General features: G+C 42.0%; 2 protein-coding genes across 3 annotated transcripts in view; one reads left to right on the top strand and one right to left on the bottom strand.

Moving 5' to 3' along the window:
* Positions 1–11,096, bottom strand: part of PPP4R4 (protein phosphatase 4 regulatory subunit 4) — an 86,037-nt gene extending 74,941 nt beyond the window's left edge. The window contains exons 1-4 of one of the 2 annotated variants that reach the window (XM_075151184.1): positions 10,947–11,096; positions 8,444–8,548; positions 7,868–7,918; positions 5,023–5,090 (exon numbers count right to left, since the gene is read on the bottom strand). In XM_075151184.1, coding sequence (XP_075007285.1) covers positions 5,023–5,055 — 33 coding nt within the window. In that variant the 5' untranslated portion in view covers positions 5,056–5,090; positions 7,868–7,918; positions 8,444–8,548; positions 10,947–11,096. Of the gene's footprint in view, positions 1–153; positions 794–5,022; positions 5,091–7,867; positions 7,919–8,443; positions 8,549–10,946 lie in introns of those variants that run through there. The other variant, XM_075151183.1, reaches the window with a different exon arrangement.
* A 116-nt stretch (positions 11,097–11,212) lies between these two features.
* DDX24 (DEAD-box helicase 24) lies at positions 11,213–27,247 on the top strand. The gene is made up of 9 exons (XM_075151185.1): positions 11,213–11,353; positions 11,734–12,474; positions 15,552–15,929; positions 17,648–17,801; positions 18,190–18,705; positions 20,858–20,933; positions 21,533–21,721; positions 24,195–24,328; positions 26,061–27,247. The coding sequence occupies exons 2-9, from the start codon at positions 11,751–11,753 to the stop codon at positions 26,290–26,292; spliced, it is 2,403 nt and encodes an 800-aa protein (XP_075007286.1). The 5' UTR covers positions 11,213–11,353; positions 11,734–11,750; the 3' UTR covers positions 26,293–27,247.
* The last annotated feature ends 201 nt before the right edge of the window (positions 27,248–27,448 follow it).

Raw genomic sequence — 27,448 nt, forward strand, 5'->3', positions numbered from 1 at the left:
AATTCGAGATTGTTTATCCCAAAATGTAGTAGTACGATTTTTAGTATCCTGGTGCTGTAAAAAATAAATTGCCTATTCAGTTAGCTGTGCATAAATAAAACAGACACAATTTCAAATGGATTTTAAAGCATCGTTCTATTTTGAAGTATATACCTTCAGGCTCCTGCGTACTGGCCTCTCTATAATAGTTAGTTCCTGCAGGTCTTCTATGTATCCAAATAAATTGCTCTGACTAAAATCCATTTTGGAGAAGATTATTGGATGCATGTAACAACTAGAGCCTTTGGCAACCGATGCTCTCCCCGAGTCTCACATCGCACTGAAGGAGGCAGGACCGGCACCGCGCAACACCCCCTCCGAGCGCGCCCGCCGCCTGCCGCCTGCCCGCCGCCGGGAGGCCGCCGCCGCCAGCACCTCGCCTCAGCGCACACACTGCGGCAGCGGCCGCCCGCCGCCGCTCGCCCCCGCCGAGCCTCCTGCCGGGAAACTTTCTCCGGCCGCGCCGCTCCCCTTGGCCCGTGAGGGCAGGGAGCGGGGCCGGCGCCTGCAGCCCCCGGCGCAGGGGGAGTACCGAGCCAAGTTTCCCCTCTTCGCCGGTCGCTCCTGCCCGCAGCCGGGGCAAGGGGGCCAGGCTGCCTCCGGGCGCGGGGAGGGGACGGCGGGGCCTCTCCGCGCAGTGCCCGAGCTGCGGGGCTTGCTCCTCACCGACGCGGCAGGGCGCGGAGCGGAGCAGCCCCCCTCCGCGGTGCCCGGGTGCCGCCTCTGCCCCCCCCACCCCGGGAGGAGGGACGGCCGCTGTGGTGCAGTGACGCTCCCCGCCCCCGTCCCGCTCCCGCGGCGCAGCCCCCCAGGCGCCCTCCCCGGCAGCGCGGGGGCGAGCACCACGGCACCTGGGCCGGGCCGGGGCAGCCCCGCGGCCCGCACGGCGCCGGCCCCCGCGGTGGGGCCGCCCCAGCAGCGCCGAGCCGGTCGCCGGGGCAACGCGGCGGTACAGCGGCCTCCACGGGGCAAAGCAGCTCCCGAGCGCGGCAATAGCCGAACGCGCGGGGGGCACCACCGCCCCCTCAGCGGCCGTTACCCAGGCGCGGGGCCTCGCCCCCGGCCGCGCTCCCCGGGGCGCTGCCAGCCGCCTCCCGCCGCAGGGCCTGACGCCAGCGCCCGCCGCTTCACGCAGCCCAGCCTGCCGCGCCGGGCTCCCCCTGGCCTGCTGTGGCGCCCGCGGGGCTCCTGTGGCCTCCATGGGCTTTCCCTCCCACAGCTAGAGCCTCCCTGACGCTCCTCCACTGCTGCCGCCTCCCCCGTGGGGCTCCTCATCCACTGCCACCGTCCCCTCAGCTCGGGTGGTGTCCCTTTCCAGCTGTCCTAGGACACCTCACCAGTGTCCTGCCCCACTGTCACAACTATTTCATAGCAGAATTACACAGAAGAAACGTATAAAGATGCTGATTTTAGTCAAAATCCAAAGCAGGTCCGTCCCGTCCCCTCCCCCCCAATTAATGCTTTTGTATTAATCTAAAAAAAACCCAAAGAAAAACCTTTGACGTTCTTGGCAGTGAACTGTAAATTTACACCGAAGGCATCACTTCCCCTCTTCATAACTTCTTATTCTCCACCTTTACTGCCCATTTCCTTGACCCAGGTTACTCACCGCTCATACTTGCAATAGGGCAGACTTCAGTATGGATATTCCTCCTGATACGCCTTGGATGCTGTAGGATTTCTTGTTCTGGCTCACAGGTAGAGAGTACATTGGGGGTACAAGGGAGAGTATTTATTTCAGAATAAAGGTATGCCATTTTTACCCGATTGACGAACATGGAAAGTTCAACATGGAAAATGCTATCTTTTTTAAAAATTTAGTAAGACAGCTTCTTTTGGGGAGGGTTAGTGACACAAAATGCATGCAGGACAAGAATCAACACACACAGTTGCGCTCAGCATTTACTGAGCTAAGTAATGCTCCAGGCCTGAAGACAGTGGCCTTTGCAATGATTATATAGAACACAACTAAACAATCACACTCACACGAGGAGTTAAAAAAACCCTGTAAACATTGTACAAGGGCTTATTTGAGTGGGTGCAACGTTTCGCTGTCATTGTGAAATGCCCGCATGACCCAGTAAGTTTTGTTAATAAAATATAAAAATAATTCCAGAAATTGTAAGGATTAGATAATACTATGTAGTATATTGCCCAGAATTTGATTGACTTTTATTTTATGATTGGTAGTACCACAGCTTTTATTTAGCAAAAAATAAATGTGGTCCTTTGTGTGTTACTTCTCTGCGTACTAGTTAGGCCAAATCCTGTGCTCAGTTAAACCAGTAAAACAGTAAAAAATTAAAGCATCTCCATTAATTTCAAATGTACAACAGAATTACTAGCAGAAAAATCTAATCCGAAGTACACATAAATAATTGAACTGTTATGTAATAGAAAACCAAAACCATTTGGAGTTTTCAAGAATGATGACTAATTAAAATGAGAAACGCTATTTTGAACATCTCCTTTGCATTATCCTTTTAACCAGGGAACATCATCAGACAGCAAATATAATAGTTATAGCTGAACCTAAGTCCTCTCAGAGTAGTTAACTAACTAATTCCACAAAGGAGGGGAAGGGGGGGCCAGGGAAAGAGTTTTATAAAATGTTCTCTTCTCAAATTCAGAATCCTGACATGCAGGCTTCTGGCAACGATAAGTATTAGGAAAACATACTGAAATCCCAATCTCAATTAGTTATGAAAATTCTTTTGCAAGTTCTTTCACAGCCAATTTGTGGTTATTTCACCTTGCAAATAGTTTTCAAGAATCTTAAAGACCTTATGAGACCAAAGACATTTTCTTTTGCGTGCCCTGAATTAGGAACTCATTGCAGTTTTCAAATCAGGTATTTCATAACTCAGTTTTAAAGACTGAAGAATGTGGAGTTTAGATATACAATTAGGCTGATTTATCATATTATGTTTTACATAAATTTTGTAAGCCAGTAAAGAAGAGGGGTTTCTATAAACATGTGAACAGCTGCCTTAATGCCTTTAAAAATCTGTCCTTATAACTCAGTCCAGGAAACACTGTGCAGGAATGACTCCCATTAATTTTAAAATCAGTGAGTATGTCAAAGAGATCTACAAATATCCTGGAAATGTGAAAAGCAGAATAAAAATAAGATTAATTTTTTCTGTAAATTGAATACTGGACCAGAATAAAAATCACAGAAGGAATTGGCTTGCCCAGATTCAATGTAAACATACCTCCCTTTGACCCACACATTTGCCAGAGAGAAAAAAAAAAACAACTTGCATATTTTGTTCCAAAACCACGTATATAAAAATTAATCCCCTCTGATAGTAAATCTGCAGGCATATTCTCCCCAAGTGGTCTGTCATTCTCATCTGTGATGAAAGTCACGCATGACTTCCCTTCCACTGCTGCTGCTTTCAACCCCTCCCTCTTCCACTACTCTCTTCTCCCAAATAAAGCTCTACTTTCAGCTTCATTCTAACCTGTCACAGCTATTGTAATAGAATGAAGAGCTGTTTCATACTGCTTTTGTGAAATCCAGAGTGAATTGGAACCTCCATTTTAACACAGGAGCTTTGTAAGCTTGCAAAGCCAAAACAGGACTGATTTTAAATAATCCTTCATTGATGGAGACAACTGCAGAGCACCTGGGAAAATTGCGCTCACACCTAGCAGAAGAAGAGAAATACTGTTATTCATGCCTTCTAAAGCAATAAACACTAAATGCAATACAGACTAAGATCAAAAAAAGACAAAATAGATTGGAGGACTTTGTACCTGAAGGATTCTTCAGGTACACTGACTCAAGCTAAGGACTGTTGGGTGAAGAGATTTATTATGTTGCACACATGCACAGTTCTCCTTTGCTACCCAGCAGTTAGGTGTCTGCCTTCTGGAAATTGCTCTGAAAAGGTTGCAATTCTTACTTTACCTGTTAAACATTCCCAGAGAATTAACCTGTAAATCAAATTATTCACAGAGAAGTTGAAAATTTAGGAAGTCTCAGCATGTATTGCAATGCCTTAATCAGCTGGAATATGAAGGAACTGGTTTGGGGGATATAGAAGGACATGCCAAAAAATGTTTTCAGGCAAAATATGTGCACTCCAGATTAAAAGCCAGAATTTCTTATGCAATGGCCAAACCAAAAAAGGAGGAAAAATTCAGCAGAATATTTTTGGATTATGTGGGGGTGGGGGGGAGGCAATACATTTTGGGTCAACTTGAAAATGCTGCTTTCTTTCAAGGGTCTTTTTTGGCTTTTTTTTTTTTTTAATTTAGACTACTGAAGAGTTTCTATAAAGGTCAAATTTCTATAAAGGTAAATTAAACATGTCATTCTTCTTTTCCCCTTTTTTCTGTTAATTTAATGTTCCACAAAAAATAAACATGCGTAGATTATGCACTGTGTAATCACAGTTCTGCTCAGGACTCAGCACCTAAATTGTGCAGAAGTTCAATTCAGTCTTTTCACCACCACTGAGAGACGACCAGAGCTGGATCAACTGTCGCTCATCACTTCCAAATTTATTCACCAAATAAGCAATCTCTGACTGGAATGGTTTGCTTTTTTTTTTCCTTACCATTCACCAAACCCTTAAAAAACGCAGTTTTAATGTTCCATCTAATGCCTTAGCCTTACAAAACAAGATTTTTTATTCCATTCATACTCCAAATAAGAATGCCTCCACGAACAGTGGTTCTTCAGAAAAACTCCATGTCAAGGCAAACCTGTAAGAACATTAACCTAAAAGAACCACGCACAAAAATCTGGGTTTACTTCAGAACAATGCTTGGAACGTAGCATACACAAACCTTAGCAGAAAAAAAATATTACTTAGCATATTTTCCAGTTTGTTGCTAAGATACTGTTGCTTCATTTTACTATTGTCATTTGCAGAAAATTTCTGATTGTTCTTTTGCTACTTCGGTCATCTCATTGTAATAGCTATATAATTAAAAGGGATATAAAGGAAAAAAACACTGGAATGTACTCACTGTACTTTCATCATCTGTAAACTGGTCTCCCATATTCTCTCCTGTAACTTAGTACCCTCCAATAAGATCTAAAAAACCAAAAAGATTATTTTAGAAGAACACAGAAAAGATCCTTAAATTTGTTTTTGTTTTTATGTAATATATAAAATTTGTAAGATTGCAATCACTGCGTTCTTTGTGTCTTTATGTAAGAACTAGTAATCTTCTCCTCCTACAGTGTCTAATCTGCTAGCCTCTGTCCAATAGTTAATAGCACATGCACAAAGACAGAATAACAAAGTGCCATTTTTCCTTGTATCTTCCAGCTATTTGTAGGATTTTTGACCTGAGAGTAGGATCTAATAGCAAATTACTTTATGAAGTTTAAGTGAATTATTTTCTATTCTAAAAAAAGAACACATTTTTTTGCCCAGGTGTACTATTTTTTTCAAATATCCGCATAAAGCAGAATTTATTTACATTTTAGAAATAGGAACAGTAATGGCAAAAATCTGAGTGCCATCAGTATTTCAGTGGGGAGGTCTATACCATATTCTACCAGGAATTTCCTCAACCCTTTACAGTGAGCAGGGAAGGGAAAACATCTCAGGAACCGGTAACAGATTAAAAGATACTGGGCGTGGTACAGGGCCTGGAGCTCAATCTTTCACACAGTGGAACTGCCAGTGCGGTCCCCAAGGCCACCCTGCACTCTCCCACACGGTTCCCGGGGTTAGCGCCAGCCCAGACACTTCCCCCTAGGCAGTGAGGATGCAAGCGCCCTAACTTGGGAGGTTAAGAGGAGGTGGTCAAGCCACACCAGCCTGCTTAGAGCCAAAGACTGGCACTGCTACATTCGTAACACAGAGGTAGCCGATGAGTCCAGTTCCTTGCTATGACAACCATGCACACTGTCTGTCATACACATGTCAAACTTTATATTAAAACTAACAACTTTTTGCCTTCAAGTATTCTTTACTCATTGGTTGCCATAGAAACTTCAGATTTCCTACCTAAAATTACTGTTGGCCAGTTTACCGAGTTTCTTCTTGTGCCAGTGTTGTCCTTTACTTTAAATTATTCTTCCTTTCCTGGTATTTAAAGACTGCAGTCGTATCTGCTCTAATCCTGGTTAAACAAGCTAAACTCAGCATTTAGCCTTCACACCTAAAACAGGCTCTTCATTCCCCTGATCACTCTAGCAGTCCTCTCAGCATCTGCTGCAGTTTGACTTCACCTCTCTTGAATTAAGGTGATCAGAATATAGTATCGCAAATAAAAATTTCAGGGAAGTAATGCCTCCTGTGAAGAATGAATGTCTGTGCAGGAATTAGTTTACCAAATATACTACATTGGCAGCTCACAGTTATCTTGTGATCAATTAATACATGAGGTCATTCTCATCCACAGTAATCTAAAACTAATTAACTCCCATCTTAATAGTATAAGTTCTCACTATTAGCATTAGCTGAATGGTGTTGCACTTTGTATGAGTAAATTCATCCAATTATTCTGGTCCTCGAGGTCCTTTCAATCTCCCTGATATCATAATTCCCCTCTGTATTAATAACTGTGTCATCAGCAAATTTAATATTATATCACAGTTATTAATGAAATAAGATTAGTCCACAAGACTTTAAGAAACTCCTTGAGTAAACTCCATATACCTGATAATCTATCAATACACACACCAATGTGCTCCCCCAAATAAAACATGCATTTCCCTGCCTCCTTCACCTCAAAGTTCTCTCCTGTTCCTTGTTATTAATCATTTCTCATATAAAAAATATTTTGAGCATGTCCAGATAGATTACATTAACTTTATTTTTCTGCCCAGAAAGCCAGTTACCCTACCATGGCCTGATTTCCCACTTCCCTTTGGTTAACCAATACAGCCTTTTATTTCATTTCCTGTTATCTTAGTAACTTCCTTTATCATTCTTCCCTTCAAAATACATTCTGAAGTATCTATTGCATTTGCAACCATTGCAAATGTTTCCCTCATCTTAAATGAAGGTGTCTTTGCTATTCTTCAATCAGAAAAATCTTCACCTTGATATATCTGTACTTGAAAAAGTCTTTGCTATTATGACTAGAGTTAAATGTGCCAGTACTCTTAAGTCTCATGCCTGGAGATTATCTTATCCTCTTGGCTTTGTGAACGCGTTAGCTGAAGAAGCAGCACCATGTCTTTGACAAAGTGTACTATATACCAAAAATGCTTCACAGAGATAAATAAGCAACTCAGCTGCGAAGTTAGAAGAAAGAACAAAGAGAGAAAAAGAAAAGAAAAAAAAAAAAGCAGCACAGGCAAAGGGGTATATGTTTTCAAATGAGGTTTAACAATAGAGAACTAATAAATTGGAGAAACGTAGGAAAAATGTTCCAGAATGCTGCAGAAGACAGAAAAAAGAATCCAACCTAAAACTCTCCTCCAGTTAACAACGCATCTCCCAGAGTTATTATTTTTATTGTGCTACGCCTTAAGATCTTGTCAGTCCTAGAATGATATTCCAGAACTTCTGAATATGAGAAAAAGGCCTTGAGCCCGAGAGAACCAAGATTTTACCTTCCCACTTCAGGACCAGGACGACAGGCCTCATCTGGCATGCCAGAAAAGACAGAAGAGCAAATACTACAGCCTGCAAAGGACAGGAGGCACCAAGTACCCACAGGCCAGTGGCTGCATGTTTTTCATGTGCAAAATGCACCATGACTATTAATATAAATCACAGCATGGTGACATTCTTTTATTAGCAGTAATGGCTATTAAAATCAGTAGTTAAGCACATACTGATCTTCCTGCAAGAGACAAAGAAAAAACAAGAGAGAAACCAAGTAATTTGATTACTAAGTAAAAACCTACATCAGTTGCTCACACGCAGGTTCAGCTGTTCCTGGCGCTGAATTCAGCTACCTGAATCCCAAAATTAAAGGTGTGCATCAAAAAGATAACCTACCTTAGTATGTCTTTTATATTTTACAAAACATCAAAATATTAATTGACAAAACAGAATGTCTAAGATATAATATTGCACAGTAGGGACCTAACCATGATCTCTCGGCTACTGATCGGCAGGGCTGCAAGTTTACAGCTGGGAAGGACAGAAGGATCTGTTGTCAGCTAAAGTTCTGTAATAAAGACATCAAACCCCTCAATTTCTCTTGGGCCCTCAAACATATTTGCTTAAATCATTTGGAAATTATTGATAAAACAATCAAATATATATGTACTGACACAAGCTAGGCAAGCATACAAATGGCATGACTCCTTAACTGTTATTAATACCTGTCATTATCTTCACAATTTCCTGGTATTTAAATAACTGTGGATCTAAAGAAGTCGGGAGGGGGCAGGGAGGAAGCAGACTTCTGTTTCATTTGTCGTTAGCATTTTAACCAAGAGCTCACTTTGCACTGTCAATAATGGAATTGTACTTACCAAGAGTGTAGCAGCTGACTCTCTGGTAGGATACAAATGTGCACTTCTTGTTGACAAAGCCTTGTCACAACATACCAAAGCTGTGTCACTTTCAGGTTACAAAGGCTGAGGAAGATTAATGTTACTCTAAAACTAAGCAAACGTTTAGTTCCCTTGGTTATCCCTTTTCAAAGCAACTCAGAAAATCAATGCCTCTTGCACAACCGGTTCACACCATGGCAGTAAGAAGAGTTGCCTAGTTGCTCTATGTAAGTAAGACCATTCTGAACCTCCAAGCAAATTAAGATTTAGGGCCTCTAATTCAGTCCCTTAGTCTATAAATAGTATATAGAGCTCAATACTGATCAAGAAGAAAAGTCAGCTGCATCCTCAAATGGATTCTTAAGGAAAAAATAAGAATACTCGTATGCCCTGTAAAAATATGTCCATAATTACATTAAAAAGCATAATTCAACCCAATTTGGCAAGTCATTTCCATGTTAAAACTTTATTTCAGGACAGAGCTGCAAACTCTGAAACTATGTAAGGACAGATTAATGACTAAGAACTCTCCTGTCCATTTTTTTTTTTTCATTTTTATTCAGGATCAGCATTAAGTCAGCCACATCAGAATTTGAGAGTAATCAGTTTCTTTTGTTTCTGCAAATTTGCTTTTGCTAATATCCAGTAAAATAAAAAGAGATAAAGTGGAAAAATTGTAAACTAGCAAAATTGTCACGTATAAATTTGATCTACGCAACCTGGAAGGTTAATGAAGGAATGCATAAAGACTGCTGACACCCCTCATTAAACTTAACCGTGAAGATGCAGTTACAGCTCCTATCAGCAAGCTAGCACTATCAGTCATCGCTATCTCCAGTTCAGTACTACATAAATAAGGTTTGCTTATTTATGTTAAGTTTTGAAGTCTTAAAGCTACCGTATCAAATCCTGCTCCCTGAACTCACTTCGGGACTCTCACTGATTTCAAGTCATTTCTTACAGAACATCAGGACAAAGCCCCTTTAACCTTGCTCACATGAGGATACGAATTGGAAGCAATTCCTCATGTTGTGCATTGGCAGATCATTAACAATAATTACCTGGAACTGCAACTGTCCTTGAAAACATTTAATATGCTTATTTCTGCCCTTGGCCTTAACACATTAAAAAAAAAAAAAGAAGAAAACAACCCTCCATTTTCCCATCTTCTCACAGAACGAAGAAGCACCTGCAGATACCACAGAGAAGAAATAATTGTAATTGTTACTGTAATTGCACCTTAATCTACTGTCCTGGTCTCTATTACCTAGAAACCTGTTTTTTCCTCTCTTCCCCATGTCTCACAGCAAAAAAAGCTGTTCAGAGCATCTGCCAATCTTTTAGCAGAAATAAAAACCTTCCACTATCATAGTATATAATTTATGACGTCCTCTTCCTACACCAAGATCAAGCTGCAAAGAGCACTTGATCACAAAGAGGAGAAAAAATCATGCTGTGACCTCAGTGGTATGCTTGCTTCTATAGCTATTTGCAACTTTTCTCCAAGTTGTATTACTTTACCCACAATATTCTTCTAAACAGGGAATAATAAAGAACACATTAACACATAAACAAGAATGGATAACAAGTTTATTGAATGAGCAATGCTGATGACTTTCAACCTTAGCTGCTAATTTTAGAGTTGAAATTTAAGAGGCCCTTTATACATTCTTTCTTGAATGAGATGTATTATGCACACAATAAAACAGAAATGATCTATACAGATGTTGATTATATTTTGAAGGAAAATTTTCAGTTGCAGGAAGGTAAACAAATTTTCCTGTGCTGCCTTTGTCAGGGCTGCAGCAATATAGTCTAATCTACACTTTAGTATTATTTATGCAAACAGCACCATAGCTACTAACGTACTTGTGAAAAAGGCAGTGCGTGATTAGAAAAAAGGTATGTCCTCTTCCACGCTGGTGAAGTATCTGTCACCATCAGCATTGTCAGTCCAAGGGGACTGCAAGCCACAGCTAGCCTGTTGTTTGCTTTGTTTAAAATGTACGTTGCAGTAATAAGTTAAGTTGACATGAACACTAGCAAGCAGTTAGTTAGAGCAGATGTTACGCTCCAGAAACCCAAAAACTGGAAAGAGGGAGTATCCTCATTCCTTCACGTTAGTTGCTGACGTGTTAGAAAACTTGTCTCCTTAAGCTCATCATACAGCCAAACGCACAGGGAGTCTAGAGCATTCCTAGGGGCCATGTTAGAGCACCTAAATTCAGGCCTTGCTGAGAACCACCCTCACCCCTGACCAGCACGCATGCTTTACCTCTGGGAGGAACAGCGGACGCCCGCGGCTACTCCGCACCTCTCGGCACGGCCCAGCCGTAACACGCCCCCCGCCCCGCACGTCCCCAGCCAGCCGTCTCGCTGAGGGACGAGACAAGCCGAGCCACCAGGCTGCCAGAGCGCCCCATGCCCCCCGGAGCCACGGCCCTCCCCTCACGGCCGGGCGGCGCGGAAACCCGTCCGTTACCGCAGGCGCTTGCCCTCGAGCCCTTCGGCCCGCAGGGTGGGCTGCCCGCCCCACACGGCCCGCGAAGAAAGGGCACGCCGGGACGCGCACGAACGGGGAACGGAGACCTGGGAAGCGGGACCTGGGCGGCCCCTCCCGCCGGGCCGGGCCGGGCCACCGCCCACCTCACGCGGGCAGCGCTCCTCCCCGCCCCCCCCCTCAGGGGCGCATGCGCACGGCACCACCTCCCACTCACCCAGCACCGCCCCCTGGAAACGGGCTCGCGGGCGCTGCGGGCGCCGGGCAGTGACGTCACGCGGTAATGGCGGCGTCCGCCAGCGCACGAGGCGGGCGGCGGCCTTAGCAGGGGCGGCTGCCGGGGCCCCGCGGTCGCTCTCTGTTCCTCTGTCCTGGGGCTGCGGAGCGCGGTAAGCGCCGGGGAGGGGAGCCCCTCGCCCCGGGGCTACAGGCCGGTGGGGCCCCTCGGGCCTCCCCGGGGGTCCCGGCAGGTGCCCGGAGGTCCCGTGTGCGGCAGCGGAGGCCGCGCCGGGCCATGACGGGCCTTTGGCGGGTGGTACCCGGGGCAGGCAGGGGCGGGAGCGCTTCGCGGCCTGCGGGGATTTATTCCGGCGATTTTAGTTTTATGCCCGGAGTGAGGCTGTAGGCCTGGCCTGCTGTAGTTATATTTAAGGCGATTCATATTATTTCCCCACAGGAAAAGAATTGTGCCTTGTGTTCCCGTGTATTTGAATGTCGTCAACATAATCCTTGTTATTTTGATCTGATGCCCTGCTTTTTTACCCCCCAGTTTCTTTTTAGGTAAAAATGAAGACCAAAAAAGGAGGGAGATTTAAATCTTCCTTTAAATTGAAACAAAAAGGCATTGAAGTAATAGGAAAATGGAAAACTGTGCAAATTGACCCCAATCTATTTGCTGATGAGGAGTTTCGAGATATAGTATGCTTGGAGGAACTTACAGAGTACAAACTAGTAAGTTCTTCCAAAGTGGGGAAAGTAAAAGAGAAGAAGAGAAAGGCTGAGAGTGTTTCAGAAGAAGGCAATGATGAGGAGGAAGAACCTGTTGTCCCTCCCAAAAAGAAAAAGAAAAACAAGGACTTGAGAAGCAAAACAGATAAAAGCAGTGATCCTAATGCAACAGAAATTGATGTGCTGGTTGATAAAGAGGCAGACTGTAATGAAATAATCGAAGCGGCAAGTTGTGAGGACCACGGACATGTGGCTGAGAGCACTTCAAGCACAAAAGATGCTCCAAAGAAAAAGAAGGTAGCTAAAAATAAGGCTTTTCAAGCTCAAGAAGCTCTTCCATCAGTAACTACTTCTAAAAAAGTTAAGAACTGGACAACAGAAGTTTTATCTGCCTCAACTGATCACAAAGCTGATGTGTCTGCATGGAAAGACCTGTTTGTACCTGAACCAGTGTTGCAGGCCTTGAGCTACCTGGGGTTTAGTGCTCCAACTCCTATTCAAGCCCTAGCCTTGCCTTCTGCCATCCGGGATAATATGGATGTTCTTGGTGCTGCAGAAACAGGTACAAATCTGCTAAACTAGTTGTATATGCTGGGAGCTTCCCATCTCCCCTCTTTAAATGCAGCTTATTGTTACAAGCTTTTATATGTAGCAGAAGAAGCATTTATATGTAGCAGAAGAGCTTGTATCTTCTGCATATCCAATATATTACTAATGATTCATTGTGAAGTATTAAAACTTTGTAACTTGCAAACACAGGATGTTCCATGTTTACACAGTACGGTATGCAAAGCTTTGAAGTCTCAATGAGTTTTTATGCTTTTGACAGAAATCTCTTTTCTTGTCGTTTCTCAAAATTTCCTATTTTGGGATACACTGCAAAGGGCAGAATTATTGAAACAAACAGAGTCATGTTCCAAGAGCCTAACTTCTGTGGATGTCCCCATGCCAAGGCAAAGCAGAGAACTATATTCCTCTGAAGATGATTCAGTACTAGCTTGGAGTGGTAAATAAATACTAGGCACAGTGTTAGGCATTGTGAATATGTCCTAGGCCTTTATCGTAGCAAAACAGGCCCACTCTGAGCCCTGTCTCTGGGCTTGGCCTGTGCGTTGTCACCAGCCCTTCTCACTGCTTGTGCTTGAAGTATTATGTTGATCCATTAACTGGAGAGGTACTGTCTCTTGTCCAGCTTGTGATCAGCTCATGCCTTTTTCTTTGAGCATTGCTAGCCTTTGTGAAATTTGTTATAGCTTCTTTTTTACTTGAACAATACCGTGAAGTCTCAGAGCATTACTTTCCCTTTAACCTTTTTTGCTGCTCATATCTTTGAAGTTTTGTCTTCTTTAGCAGTGCAACATTTTTTCCCCATAAAAACTAAAAATAGGAAGCACAATTGGAAGCTGCCTTGGTTTAAAGGCTTCCTTTGCATTCTTTTCATCTGTTCCAGTTGCCTTATCTCACTGCTTGTCTTGTAAAGCCATTTACTGCTCTCAAACATTAAGTTATAGTAACTAATAAGATATGCAGTCATTTGCATTTTTATTTTAATTAGAAGCTAGGCTGGTGCTATTAGCTTTAATAAGATTAGAAAACCCCGCAGGGATTGTTTTTGAAAATGGAGCTGAAAATTTAAATGGTGTTTTTGTGCTGCAGAAAAGTGCCATTTTGGCAGTGCTGGAAAGCAAATCCCTCTCTAGCTGCAGAATGGAAAGCACGGTTGGTGGCAGGTTGTGTTGTTGCTGTCTAATTTTGCATAACCCTGAGGTAGTAGGACTGTGGCTTGCTCATTTATTTTCTTCTTTCGTGAAAGAAAGCCAGGTTCTCTCCAGAGAGCCCAGTGGGTCATCGGTGTTCCTGTAGAAACTTGAGAGAAGATGTGGACAATTGTCTGTTAGTAAGTGCTGCAGCTGGGAAAGGCTGAAACTCGCCAGTTCTTTTTTCTACATCCTACAGCTTCCCTTAGCATTGCGCCGGGGGGAGGAAGGTGACAGGTGAAACAACTGTGCATCTTCCCTTTTTGGCAGCAACATAGGGGAGAATGGCAAGATTTTGATATGGCAGTAGATCCCTGTGGAGATCAGATGCAGGGAATGTCAAGGCTTGTTGTTTTTGCAGTGGATCTAACCAGTTCTGTTCATTACCATGTAGAACTAGTGAAGTTTTTGGTTAAGGTACCAAATTTTATCTCTGTAAAATCTTACAATCTAAAACCGTTTAAAAGAGCATGAATTAGCTTGAGGTGTAATATCTAGGGGTACCAAGATATACTTTTCTCCTGTTTTTTCAGGCCTGGCTATGGTATGTGATCTGTGTGTTGTGAAGATAACATGCCCTGTGAGGTGATTATTTGTTTAATTTGTGGGTTAATCTAGTGCCTCCACAATAGTCCTGATTATCACAGCCATAATCCAGCTGGGTGCAGTATTGACATTTGCACTGGCCAAATTGCATTACATTTAATTCAAGATCAGCAGTGTTCTTCACCTTAAGAACAGATGTTCTGGTAATACAGAATCTTATTGTATAAGTGCTCTGCAAATGCAGATTATAAACATTTTCTGCTTCAAGTGCAGAAGTCGGAAGAGACGTCCCAGACATGCAGAAAGGTAGGGAAGTGGATACGAGGAGACTTTGCAGCAGTGTTGGTCAGGATACTGGGCTTAGCTGTTTATTCACTAATATTAAGGTTCTCCCCTCAATAGGCAAAATTCTGTGTTGCTGAATTTGGCAAACCATGATGGGTTTGTGATATGGAAAAAAGGTGCTCAAGGAATTGAGATGAGATTTCCAGAGGACTGCTTCCTGGCAGTGGCCTATTACAGGAATGGTGTAATAGGTCTTGTGCTCTGGATGCTGCTTTTGTGATCAATGAACTGATATTTATGAGAACCTTAACTGGGGTGGATGTGCTGCCAGGCTTCTCCTAACATCTTTATTAGTGACAGATAGTTCAGAAGGGAATATGTGGCAGGGATGTGCCTTCCAGTTTGGTACAGTGAACCCCTGAAATTAAAATTAGGGGAGCATTTTTGTATTTGACAACCCCCTTCTCTCGAAAGTGGATTATCTATTTTAAATCAGATTTATGTGTTTTGAGTAGAAAAATGTGAACTGGTGATGGCTCATGAAATGAGACAGTGGAGTATTTCAAAATACAGTTTCTTAGAAAGTCGTAAACACACTACTGTAAATTGAAGATGGAAGCGAATCCTTCAAGTACATTCCAGTTTGTCCTTGGCCTCATTTGCTATTCCTTTATTTGGAGGATGTTGATCAGAACTGTCAATTAGGGCATGGTATTCTCCTTACGGGCATACAGTTCTTTAAAAATATCTTGGCTGCAACTGCAGCTTTTAAAAACCACTTTCAGAACAAATGAATCTGCCTGACCTGCTAGAGACTGGAAAAATACCTGTTCCCCAGGAAGTATGCTATTGGTGACCTCAAGGAGATGTATAAAGGGAACAGGAGAAAAGATGCTATTGCTGCAAGTTTCTGGTCTTCTAAAGATCAAGAGTTTGTGTCTGTTATAACTGTATGTTTTAAGAACAGTGTGTGATTGTCTGTTGCTTTTCTCATCTTTTCAGATAAATGACTTGTCGGTCTGTATTAGGCTTCTTGTTTTTTTTTTTTTAGGAAGCGGCAAAACGCTTGCATTTGCAATTCCAATGATTCACTCTGTGCTGCAGTGGCAAAAATCAAATAGCTCAACCACCAGAAGTGACAGTGTTTCTGAAGAGTCCCATCAGCATCATGATGAAAGAAGATGGGAAAATGAGGATGAAGCAGAAAAACTAATCCATCAGCAGGCTGAAGATAGTGGAGATGAAGATGATGCATCTTTCACAACAGGCTGTGTGAAGGTGCTGGAAAATTTTGAATTTGATTCCGGTGACGAGACACATACTGTTGGCTCCCATAAAAAGAGACCTCTTTTAGGACTGGTCCTTACTCCCACAAGAGAATTAGCTGTACAAGTAAAACACCACATTGATGCAGTTGCAAAGTTTACAGGTATGTAGACCCCACGGGCCATGTCCCAGATTACGCTGGGTTTGGATCTTGGCATTGGTGTTGAGCCAGAACGTGTGCCACAGTTTCTTCAGCATCATAAAATTAGGGTGGCTTTTGAAGGGTTAGGGTTTGTAGTCACTAATATTTGAGAAATGTGTTAAGATTCTTCAGTGAGATGCATGTGGAAGTAAAAAGTTAATGTGGGATATTTTGCTTTAAAATTTTTCTTCTTTCAAATAGCTATTGACTTGTGCTTTAGCAACACAGAATCCATACTAGATACCCAGCCACAGCTGACTTTGTCCTGGTTTTGGATGATGTAGGTTATATATAAAAAATAGTTTCATTACACACACACACACATATATATATTTATATATATTTTTCATAATTTCCTTTTTTGACAGATATATCAATCTATATAGATACTAGATAGAGATAGATATATCTATATATATCATTTTGCTTTATCTATCAAAAAAAAGAAATTATGGCCATAAATTTTTAAACTAGAAGGCATTGCTGGGTTGTCTGACTTACCTCCTACAGCAGTCAGGCCACAGCATATTGCTGGGTAGCATTCCTGATGGAAGGCAATTCCATCCTGTTCCTTTCTCTTCCAAACCAGAGGTCAGCACATCTGTTAAGTGAATGACTGAGGATGTGAAACTGTTCAAGATGGGGAGAATTGGGAAACAACTCCCCACTTCTCCAAGGGTAGTAATTGTTTATTTATTGAAGGGGATATGTAGCGCAGTGAACTGCTTTTAAGCACATCTTCCTTTGGTGTCTATACATCCTGCTGTGCTCATCAGTCTACAGCTGATTACAAGGCTAACTTTAACTCCTAGCCTGAAATAATCAATTTATGTCAGTACAGTTCTGATAGGAGCAGTGTAAAAATCTGCTGCCCAAGTGATGTATAGTTGCTGCAGCAGGAGAGAAAATATGTTTTGATGTGGGCTTGCTTTATTGTCTCAAACTCACTTTGAAAAAAATCCCCACCTGGAAGCATGGGGGGATCCTACAAGTAGTAGGTAGGAGAGACCTGTTGTAGCTTGGATACTGGAGGAATCTTGCACAGTAGCATTGAGTTTGTCGTGGGCCGGTGTATTCTTTGAAGAAGTAGGGTGAAATAAGCCATGTGTGGAGTCTGTGCTGCCAAAGCTAAACTCCCTTTTGCACCTGAGCAAACTGCTTAAAGCTAACTTAGGGTCTCTGTGCTACTGTGCAGTCCAGAGAATCATTAATTGGGAGGGAGCGTTCTTGTTAGGATTATTCCATAGCAAATGAGCAGTTATTAACAAGACAAGCATTTCTCAGTCCCATTCTTGGAGGGCCCTGCTGGTTATTCATAACAGGAACATGCTTGTTCATGCAGATATAATTGACAAAACATGAGATTCTGAAGTATGGGTAAACAAAGCTAACAGCTGTGAAGGACATACGTGATTCTTATTCCTATTGGAAGACAGGTGCACTAAAAAAAAGACTACTTTATTTTTGTCGTCTAACTATAATGAGGATTTTTCTGTAAAATTGAGGGCATTGCTGCGTGTTCAGTGTTATATAAAAACCCTGAAGTTTCCTGGCCAAAATGCTTGCTGAAAGTTGCAGTATACTGCAGTTGCAGTATTTTTAAAATACTTCGAGTGGATGCATGTAAAGACATTCACTGATAAATTAGTGGGATAAGAACTACTATTTATATGTTCTAGGCATTAAGACTGCAATTCTAGTTGGAGGTATGGCTGCGCAGAAGCAAGAACGTGTGCTGAATCGAAAGCCAGAAATTGTAATTGCAACCCCAGGCCGTCTGTGGGAGTTAGTTAAAGAGAGACACCCACATCTTTCAAATCTTCGGCAGCTCAGGTAAAGGTGCCTTTTAGACTAACTGCTGGATACTGAACAGGGCATCACTGCATACTGATTATGTTTACTAACTGATTAAATAATTTAGACTATGTAAGTTCACTTATTTCTTTGCCAGAGTGTTTTATTGAAATGCATAGTGGTTCTATTGATGGAAGGAAATGTCAAATAAAGCCAGTAGCAGAAACCTCGTTTTTGCTTTAGAAATCTGATTTTTCAAACAGAAATGTGGAAGGCTGCTGTAGCTACGCTGGCATACCTGGTGTTCCTTTGGGTTTTACATGGAGAACTTCCCTTATGTGTTTAGCAGAAAAAGTTCTTTTGAAGTATATCAGATTTGTATTTATCTGCACAAGTGTATTTTTACTGTGTATTTTCTGTTTGACAGGTGCCTTGTGATTGATGAAGCAGATCGAATGGTTGAGAAAGGTCACTTCTTAGAGCTGTCTCAGTTGCTGGAAATCTTAAATGATTCACAGTATAACCCTCAACGACAGACTTTTGTTTTTTCTGCCACTTTGACTTTAGTCCATCAGACTCCCACAAGAGTTTTACAGAAAAAGAATGCTAGAAAGATGGACAAGAAGACCAAACTAGAATTGTTAATGGAAAAAGTAGGAATAAAGGGCAAACCCAAAGTGATAGACTTAACAAGGAAAGAGGCTACTGTTGAGACTCTGACAGAAACCAGAATCCACTGTAATACAAACGAGAAGGACTATTATCTCTATTACTTTCTTCTCCAGTATCCAGGAAGAACCATGGTCTTTGCAAACAGCATAGACTGTGTAAAACGCCTCAGTTCTCTCCTCTCAATCTTAAATTGCGACCCTCTTCCTTTGCACGCCAACATGCACCAAAAGCAAAGGCTGAAAAACCTGGAAAGGTTTGCTGAGCGAGAGAGGTGAGTTGATTTTCTAGTTCCTAGTAGAGAAGAAAAGGAGTCATGTAAAGGGTAGTGGGAAGAGGAAGTAGCTCTGTTAGAGTAGGAGCAGTTTGGAGGAGTTAGCTGGGGATGCGAGTCCCCAGTTCATGAGCCCAGGTTATTAACACTTAAGGATGAGGTTTCACAGGATGGTTGAGGTGATGAACTGTAGTGAGTTCAGTGGAAGGCCACCAAGATGGTCAGCAAGACTTGTTCTGCAAGGGGAGAAGCTGAGGGCACTGGGTTTATATCACCTGGGAAAAATACTTTGTGGAGACCTAATGGCAGCCCTCCAATATCTTAAAAGAAGGTTATCAAAAAGGTGGAACCTTCACAGTGGTGCGTGGTAGGTGGATGAGGGATAACAGGTGCAAGTTGAAACGAGAAATTTAGGCTGGATATAAGAAAGATCTTTTTCTCTGTGAAGACAGTCAGGCATTCGAACAGACAGCTCATTCTTGGAAGTTTTCAAGGATCAGTTGGATAAAGCCCTGAGCAACCTGGTCCAACCTTATAGCTAACCCTGCTTTGAGGAGGAGGTTGGACTAGAGACCTCCTGAGGTCCCTTGGAGCCTGAATTATCCTGTGGTCTGGCAGCTCATTGCTGCTGAAGGAGCTGTCACTTGCCCTGTTCTCAGCCATATGCTTTTATAACCATCCTGCACACCTCTCTGCCCCTGTGCCCTGGCTCTGCAGCTCATTTGATCCTTCTGTAAGTTGGTTCATCTCACCAAGCCATCATAAAACAAACCACTTCTTGCTGGGTTAGGGTTTGCAGGTTTAGTTAGATGAATTAGCTTCCTGAGGGTCAAGGTATCCTAGAACAATGCAAGAGAACAGGCAGTTGTGCCTTTCAGCAGCCGTGGGCAGTCAGGTTTACCCAGACAGGCCTGTCCTGCCATTTTAAGAATTACTGTTTCCTGCTGGCTTTGAGATGGCCTTTGTGAGGATGTTGGTGGTCTCAGTACTTCCATAATCCAGAAGCCTCACAGTTTAGTCCTGCTGTGAAGTACTGCGTGCTGTCTGACTGCGTGGAAATTTGTACCTTGGTAATAGACTCGGGCAGGAAGAACAGGTTGAATTGCCGTGATAGATCTGCAGCATCCCTTGGCAAAATGTAGTATCGATAGCATTGGCCTAGGCCAGACAGGGCATTTTCAGACACTGCAAATTTTCAAGGCAAGAAGTCGTCTATAGACCATCTATCACAGCCTCCTGCAGATTGCAAACCGTAGAATTTTCTCTGTTTATTTCTGCTTTGAACCTTGTAGCAATAGAGTGTGCAGTCAGATGGCATAAAATCTTAACAAATTCCCGTTACCTACAAGTAACTCATTTCAGTTGCTGGGAGATTTTTTTTGAAAGGAATTGTTCCATACCCTAGGGAGACTTTTGTCTCTGTAGTAGACTGTTTATATAAAAGAATTACTTTTTTGAGTAGTTCTTCATTTCTAAGGGTAAGGAGAAATACTAATTGTCAGAACAGAATCCCTCCCCTTTATATTTCTAGCTTTTAATTTACTGAGAGAACTTATTTGAGTGCAACTTGGTAGAAGATATTTCAGCCTCAAAAAGCTGTTAATTAAATCTATGATGTTAATAATGTGATTTTTCTCAACTGGTGAAACTTGTAATAACTTTTCTGTCCTGCCAAAAGATCAGCTGTGTTGTTAGTGGTTTGGTCATATCAAGCTAAAGATATTTTTAAACCCAGCCTGGGCAGACCACTGAGGAATGTAATGAAGGGGAGCATACCCCCCTGCCAAATGGTTGGATTAGGTCATTGAATAGCAATTTGCACTAGCATTCCTGTGAATTCCTGAAAAAGCATAGGAAAACAGGATCCAGCAAGGTAGTGAATTTCTTTATTGGAAACAGAATGGACCCACTGAAGGTAACATTTGCATTTTTTCTTTTAGTTTTAAGAATTGCTGTTTCAAGACTGTCTCTGATGTAATATTGGGTATTGTTTTCTGTAAGGGCAAACAAACAGCGTATTTCCAGCAGATGATATAGTACAAATCTGTTACTTAGATTGCTGTGGTAGAATTCTAGGTCGCTGTATTTTATGCTCCTTCGCAGATGGTTTACTCTTCAATTTTATGTTCATTAAATGTTATTACTTTCTCAGCTGTGTCCTCCTGACAACAGATGTTGCAGCTCGTGGTCTTGATATTCCCAACGTGCAGCATGTCATCCACTACCAGGTTAAATATTTTTAACGTTTTTGTTTTTACTGTTCTGGTTTTGAAATAAGCGTTTGCTGATCCAAATCCTGAACACTATAAAGCTGTGATTCTCGGTCCTATGTATAGTATAGTCCCAAGTATAGAGATTTAATCATTATTAGTTTAACTGTCCTGTAATGCTTTGTACTTGAGGATTCCCTTGCTGCAGTGACTGACTGTGGTAGGTAGCACTTCATCAATGTGGGATTATATATCAGAAATGACATAACAGATACGATTCTCCTTGCTTTTTGCTTAACTTTGATATCCAGAATTGTCACATGACTTAGCCCTATAACTCTTCTCTGAGGACACACACTATTTTTTCCTGCTTTGCAACTGAAATGGCAGAGGGTCAGAAGTTAGGAGAGACTTACAGAAGATTATGCAAGGAAGAATACTGGACCAGAGAACAAAAAGTGTCTCCAGACATCATTTACTTTACCTTCAGCTGTGTTACATGCAGTGTACCATGTGTATATAAAAAACAATATTCTCTGGCAGCCTCTTGGCCAAAGCATGACAGGCTGCTGATAGCTTTCCGTGGCCAGCTTCATGGTTTTTCTGAATATTTGCAGGTCCCTCGTACATCTGAGTTGTACGTACACAGAAGCGGCAGAACAGCCCGAGCTGCCAATGAAGGCCTTAGCCTATTGCTGATCGGCCCTGATGACTTAATCAATTTTAGGAAAATTTATAAAACGTTGGAGAAGAGTGAAGAGCTGCCATTTTTCCCAGTTGAAACCAAGTGCATGACTTCTATCAAGGTAAAGAAACAACAATCTCTTTGCAGGCTGACTAGTTGCTTGCTTACTTATATTACTGCATTACCATCACGTTCTTTCCACGTTTCAGCTGAAATTTACTCTTCAGGACATGGATTTGAAAATGAAGTTAATCACAGTTTATCTTTTTTTAAGCAATATTTGTGATTTCTCCTCAATAACTGGTCCACGAAAGGTGTTCAAATATAAACATCACTTAGATTTTTCTTGCACAGTGTTATGTAGAGCTTCTCATGACTAGATTCCCAAGCACAGGGAAGCGAGTATGTTTTGTGGCTGGGGAGCTGGGATGGTTCTGTTAAGTATGTTGTTTAAAGCCCCTTGTGTTAGGAACAGACTAGAGAACAGTAGCAGGTCCAGGGATCTTCAGTGGTCTTCATCTGCCTCTTCTCAGTTGAAGTAGTAAGTCGTCTGCTTTTCTAAAAGTTGCTATACTGTGAGGCCACAGCTGCCACTGAACCCTGTCAAACCAGGTATGTTTACTTTTTCTAGGTTATTGCCCATTTTAAGGAGAATTCAGCCATTCACTAACTCACAAGTTAGCCAATGGTTAGGATTTACAAAACAATGTTTTAGAAAGCATCTAGTCACCACAGATTTTCTACTTCTTGAATAAGAGGCCATTTCATGTCTCAGCATTCTCTAAACATTTTGGCTGACATCAGCCACATACAAATGGGACATATTTAAATACTGCATTTGAAAAGAATCCAGCTGGAGCCTGAATATTGCACAGTCATTGAGAATAGGAGAAAAATGCAAGCAGTCAGATAATGCAACAGATATCTTCCTTAAGGTATTCTGGGTCATGCTTATCCAGTTGGCTTGGACAGAGCCCAAGGTCTACCCCAGTGGCAACAGCAGTATCCTCACCTTGCAAATAATGTCAGCCAGTTTCAAAGCCCAGGCTTGCTGCAAATGGGGTATTTAGCATGAATCTTTCAGGAGATGCAGCTTTCTGAAAGAGGAAGAAAATCAAAGAAATGCTTCCACAGACTCATTTTTCTCCTCTTGGTAGTAACAAAGAGAATTTGATTATTTCCCCCCCTCCCCCCATCTTTCCCCCCACCTCCTTCCACCTGCCAAATGTTTCTGGTTACTGAAAAAAATCTGTTGTTTTTAAAGTGTTTCTTCGGAGGTCCCTTCTGTGTTTCTTGATGAGTAGTTCTTGGCTCTTATCATGCTCTGTCAATTAATGGGCAAATAAATATTGTTTCAACACTTAAATTTTCCTGCCACCATCTCACGATCTTCTCTCCTATCCGTAATAGTGCTCCTCTCCCCAGAAAAGATGTCTTTGTAATTGTAATTACAGGACTCCAGCCTACTAGGCCTTCACATCATCAGGTCTCATCTACACTTTGCCCTGGGCTTAATCACAAAGCCATTGTAGTTGGGACTAACAGTGCTGCTGGTCCTTTATGTGTGTGCTTTAGCACGTTCCTTCCCTGGTTGTGCATGTCTTCATTCAAGTTCAGGAAAAGTCTGAAGGTGTTTCACAGTTGAGAGGAATAGAATTAGTGAATCAGGGTAGAGGAGAGACCAAAAGAGGACTCAAGTTTCACAAAGGTGGAAAAACTACTTAAAATTTCTTGTCATGATCTAAGGAGAAGTGACTGACTTATTTTATTAGTCAACTGCAGTTTTAATTTCCTCTCTCTCTGTGGTTTAATTATCGGGACAGTTCTGGCTGTGCTGTTACTGTAGCACCAGACTATTCCCTTGGGGTGGTCAGGGTGTCCTGCACAGGGTTTGTTTTGTGCAACCACAGGCACATTCCACACAGCAGAACTTGCTGCTGGGTTGATTATTATTTACTGACAGTGCAGATTTTCTTTCCATAATGAATTAGGTATTTAAGACAGCTTGGCCCAGCTGGAAGGCTGCAGGTCAGGTTAGATTGCTGGACATCTTTGTTCCACCTGTGTGCAGCTGGGAAGAAGGACAGAACATTTTGTCCTGTGCCTAAACAAGATCAGGTGCATTTCTGAAAACATGAGTGGCTGCCTCCCGATGGCCTGCAGGAGCTTACTTCTTCAGCGTGGATGAAGCTAGCAGGTGCCCCTTATTGCTGAGACTAGTAACTAAGATCCAGCTGTACTATGTAAATATGGAAATGTACTTGGAAATGATTGGTATCTGAATCATGATTTGACCTTGATGTCACTGAAGTGTTTATAATGATTCATTTAAAGAATGAGGAGTTAACATTCAGGCATGTTTAGTAGTTGAGATGCTTTAGAAGTTAGATTCTATCATGGATCTGAAGAAGGAAAACACTTTAGCAAATGATGACATGTCTTCATTACATCGGGCATCTGCTGGGGCAGCAGTAGGAAACAAAAGTGTCTCTGCATCGCAGTTGCATGGTAATGCATGCTCTCAAACACTGATTTTGCTAAAGTGCCCCACATTTAAACCTGATTATAATGTCTAAAATGTCCTTTTGTTACAGGAGCGGATGAATTTGGCACGGCAGATTGAGAAGGCAGAATTTTTCAACAGTCGGGTAAAGCAACACAACTCCTGGCTCCAGCAGGCTGCAGAGGCTCTTGAGATTGATCTTGATGATGACATGTTTATGGGCAAGTAGAAATGCTTATTTATGGATATACTCAGTTGGTCCCATAGCACTGGTGTCCAGAAGCAGCCCCACCATGGCAGAGAAACTCTTAAAACTTGCAGGGCAGAAGGGGAAGGAAAGGAGTGTCATTACTTAGTATGGGGTGTTGCTGGTGTTCTCAGGATGACTGTGCAGTAGATAGTGCTGGAGCTGCAGGAGTGAAGTGTGACAATTCTGGCAAGTCGCAGACAAGTCCACATGTCATAGGACAAGAACTGTTTAGCTTCTGGCAAACATTTTAGGGTAATCTAACACCCAGTATGTCCTGCTTGAGTCTTGCCCCCTCTGTGTCAAAGAAAAAGCTGTTTCTCCACTTCTGCTTATCTCTCCCACTCCCTTGTAGTCAGGCAGCAGGACAGGAGCTCTGTGTGGGAACACCCAGGAAACACTAGTAAACAACAAAAATTATGTGAGCCTTATGTAGCTTGAGTTGTGTGGACTAACTGGCCAATATTATATTCGAGTTGCTGAGGTTTTTGGTCGTGTGTTAGAAGTAAATAATTTCTTATATTTTTAAAATTAAATGTTCTGCAGGCTGTGCCTGAGAGAATGTGTAGGGCTGTGCAACTACAGGTGCCTATTAGTTCAATGCCATGAAGCTTTGCACTGCTTAGATGCACTGTAAAATGCCACATTGTGTTCAAATTTTAGGAGCTGAAGATATGATTTCCTACCAGTTCTTTGAAGGCATACTGCATAGGGGTGCTGCCTGGGTCACTTCAGCTTAAGCTGTACCTAACCTGTTAGCTGCTGAATGTGCAGATGCCTTAATTTTGAAGCATGTTCAGATTAATTTTTTTCTTTCCTTTATTCATGGGTGGACTAGCTTGTTTTCAACCGCTTTGCAAGCAAGCACTAATCATCTCTGTCCAAAATGTTCAGGAGCGCTCTCAGATAATTAGCACTCTGTTGTCTTGTTTTGACACAATCTGAGTATGCTGTGCTTTGAAATGAGTTTCAAAACAGCACATCCAGTCCAAGTCAGTTGTGGCTCTCAAGTGAAGCACTTTGTAATTGCCACCCAGAATCTTGCCAGATTCATGCTTTAAAATGTATTGTCTCCAATTCTTCCGTAGCTTGTTGGAGACCAATTAAAATCTCAGTCATTCCTCCCATAAATGAAATGCCTCTTACACTGTTAAAAAGGATTTAGTAATGTCCTTTCAATTTACATTACAGCAACTTTGATTTCATTTATTCTCTTCAGTTCAGGCCTCTGACCATATTAACTATCTCCAGTCTTTTCTATGCCCTTCTTTCTCCTATGTTATTAAACCTAAGCACTTTATTGTTTTTTATGTATAAGGAGGAAAGGGCTTCCTGTTTTACTGGTGCTGAAATGAGGCATGCATCAAGTAACGAAATACACAGAAGCAGCTTCTGCCTGAGCTAGAAGCCCTGGGTTAATACCTTATCTTCTGGGCCCCCTTTCCTTTTGTTCCCGAGCCTGTTCTGGCTTGAGAGCCTCATGATTTAGCAGAATGATACCTGGGGATTTTTCTTGATCTTGTTATCTTGTGGACAGCCTGGGTGATCTGAAAGTGTCACAGATGACTGGAAGAGTGTATGGAATTGAGTGACCTTGTTAGAGAGAGAAAGATGAGATTAGCATCTGTCCCTAGCATTACAAAAGCCTGGTGAAAGAGTCAAGGTCTTCTCTTGTAACATTCTGTATCTTTGATTTCTGCCCCAAGGAAGAAAAGCTAGTGAGCAAGAAGAAAGCCAGAAGCAAAAGATGTTGAAGGGGATGAAAAAACAACTAAAACATATGTTGTCCCAGCCACTGTTTAAAGTCCTTATGAAAACCAAGTACCCAACACAGTCTGGAAAACTACTCCTGCCTCAGACATCAGTGGGTATTTCAGAATCTGCACTGGGTACCATGTCCAAACAACAAGCCAAGAAGAAGAAATCAATAAAATTAAATTAGATAACTGAGCAAGATTACTCAGTGCGACAGAAGCAAAGACAATCCTTATCAAGGCTGTCAGTGCTTATGGAGGAACTCAGCTAGAAGATGCCTAGTATCAGAGGATGTTGCCTGTGTCTTGGTTGTGCGGGCCCAAAGCAAAATGTGGATTTAAAGGGCTCTGTTAACATGTGGTTAGTTACTGTTAAATCTTGTCTTGGATCTTGTTTCCTTATGTTCTTACTTATATTTTCTTACTCTGTATTAATAGAAATTAATTAGTTTTGAAATAATTCTGTTTATTACTCCTTTTTGTGAGTAAAAGGGTAAAAGTTAATGGGTAAAATTCACGGTGGGCATACTCTAATAATAAAACTTGATCTGAATTTTAATGTCCTTAAAGGAAAGGGGAAGATAGGCTGTATACAGTCTGAGTACAATCTGACCTGGTGGTAATGGGAGGTTTGGCTTTTACTACAGCCAGTTCAATGAGAAAGGCAGCAAATATAGGTAGTGTTACCAGCAGGTCTACAATTCTGGTTATGGAAATCTCTCCCAATTTTCTTTCTCCTCTGATAATATTTCTCTGTTCTGTTCTCCACTGGGTCTAATTCCCTTAGTCCTGTGTTAATATGTTTTAGAATGTGCAAAAAAAGTCAAGGTGGCAATGGGGCAGGACTGACCTTTGGAGATGTGTAGATTTTTGAGGAATAAGTGTTGCTACTCAATGTTTCTTTTTGGAGTTAAGTTTGTATTTGAAAACATGTTAGAACCATGACCTTTGCTTTAATGAAAAAGATGATGTGTTGTGAAATGTCGCTTTTGAAGAGTGCTTCCTGGTAATTATGCTTTTAAATAATTTTAACCTGACCTGGGCAAATAATTTTTAAAACTATTTTTAAAAATATGTCAGAAAATATATTTTGAATTTTTGTTAAATTGCATCTGCTATAAAACTTAAAGCCTGTGTTTTCAATCACTTGAGATTTCTAAATTCCTCATAGCTGATGTCCTTTTCACATAGCATGCAAGGAGAGGGGAAAAGTACCCAAAAGATAGCAGTGGGATCTGTATTGGTGGGAGCACAGGGAACCTTCACCTGCCAGCTCTAGATTGGGCTGAGGTTTTGTGTCTCATACAGTATAAAACCTGTGTCACTGCCGTGATAGGAGGCATC

Source organism: Calonectris borealis, chromosome 5 (genome assembly GCF_964195595.1).
Source record: "Calonectris borealis chromosome 5, bCalBor7.hap1.2, whole genome shotgun sequence".
Classification (NCBI taxonomy): domain Eukaryota; kingdom Metazoa; phylum Chordata; class Aves; order Procellariiformes; family Procellariidae; genus Calonectris; species Calonectris borealis.

Coding starts and splice junctions, on each gene's coding strand:
- DDX24 (XM_075151185.1), top strand. CDS start 11,751: ATGAAGACCAAAAAAGGAGGGAGATTTAAATCTTCCTTTAAATTGAAA. Junction 15,930..17,647: donor TGCAGTTGCAAAGTTTACAG/GTATGTAGACCC, acceptor TATATGTTCTAG/GCATTAAGACTGCAATTCTA. Junction 17,802..18,189: donor TCAAATCTTCGGCAGCTCAG/GTAAAGGTGCCT, acceptor TCTGTTTGACAG/GTGCCTTGTGATTGATGAAG.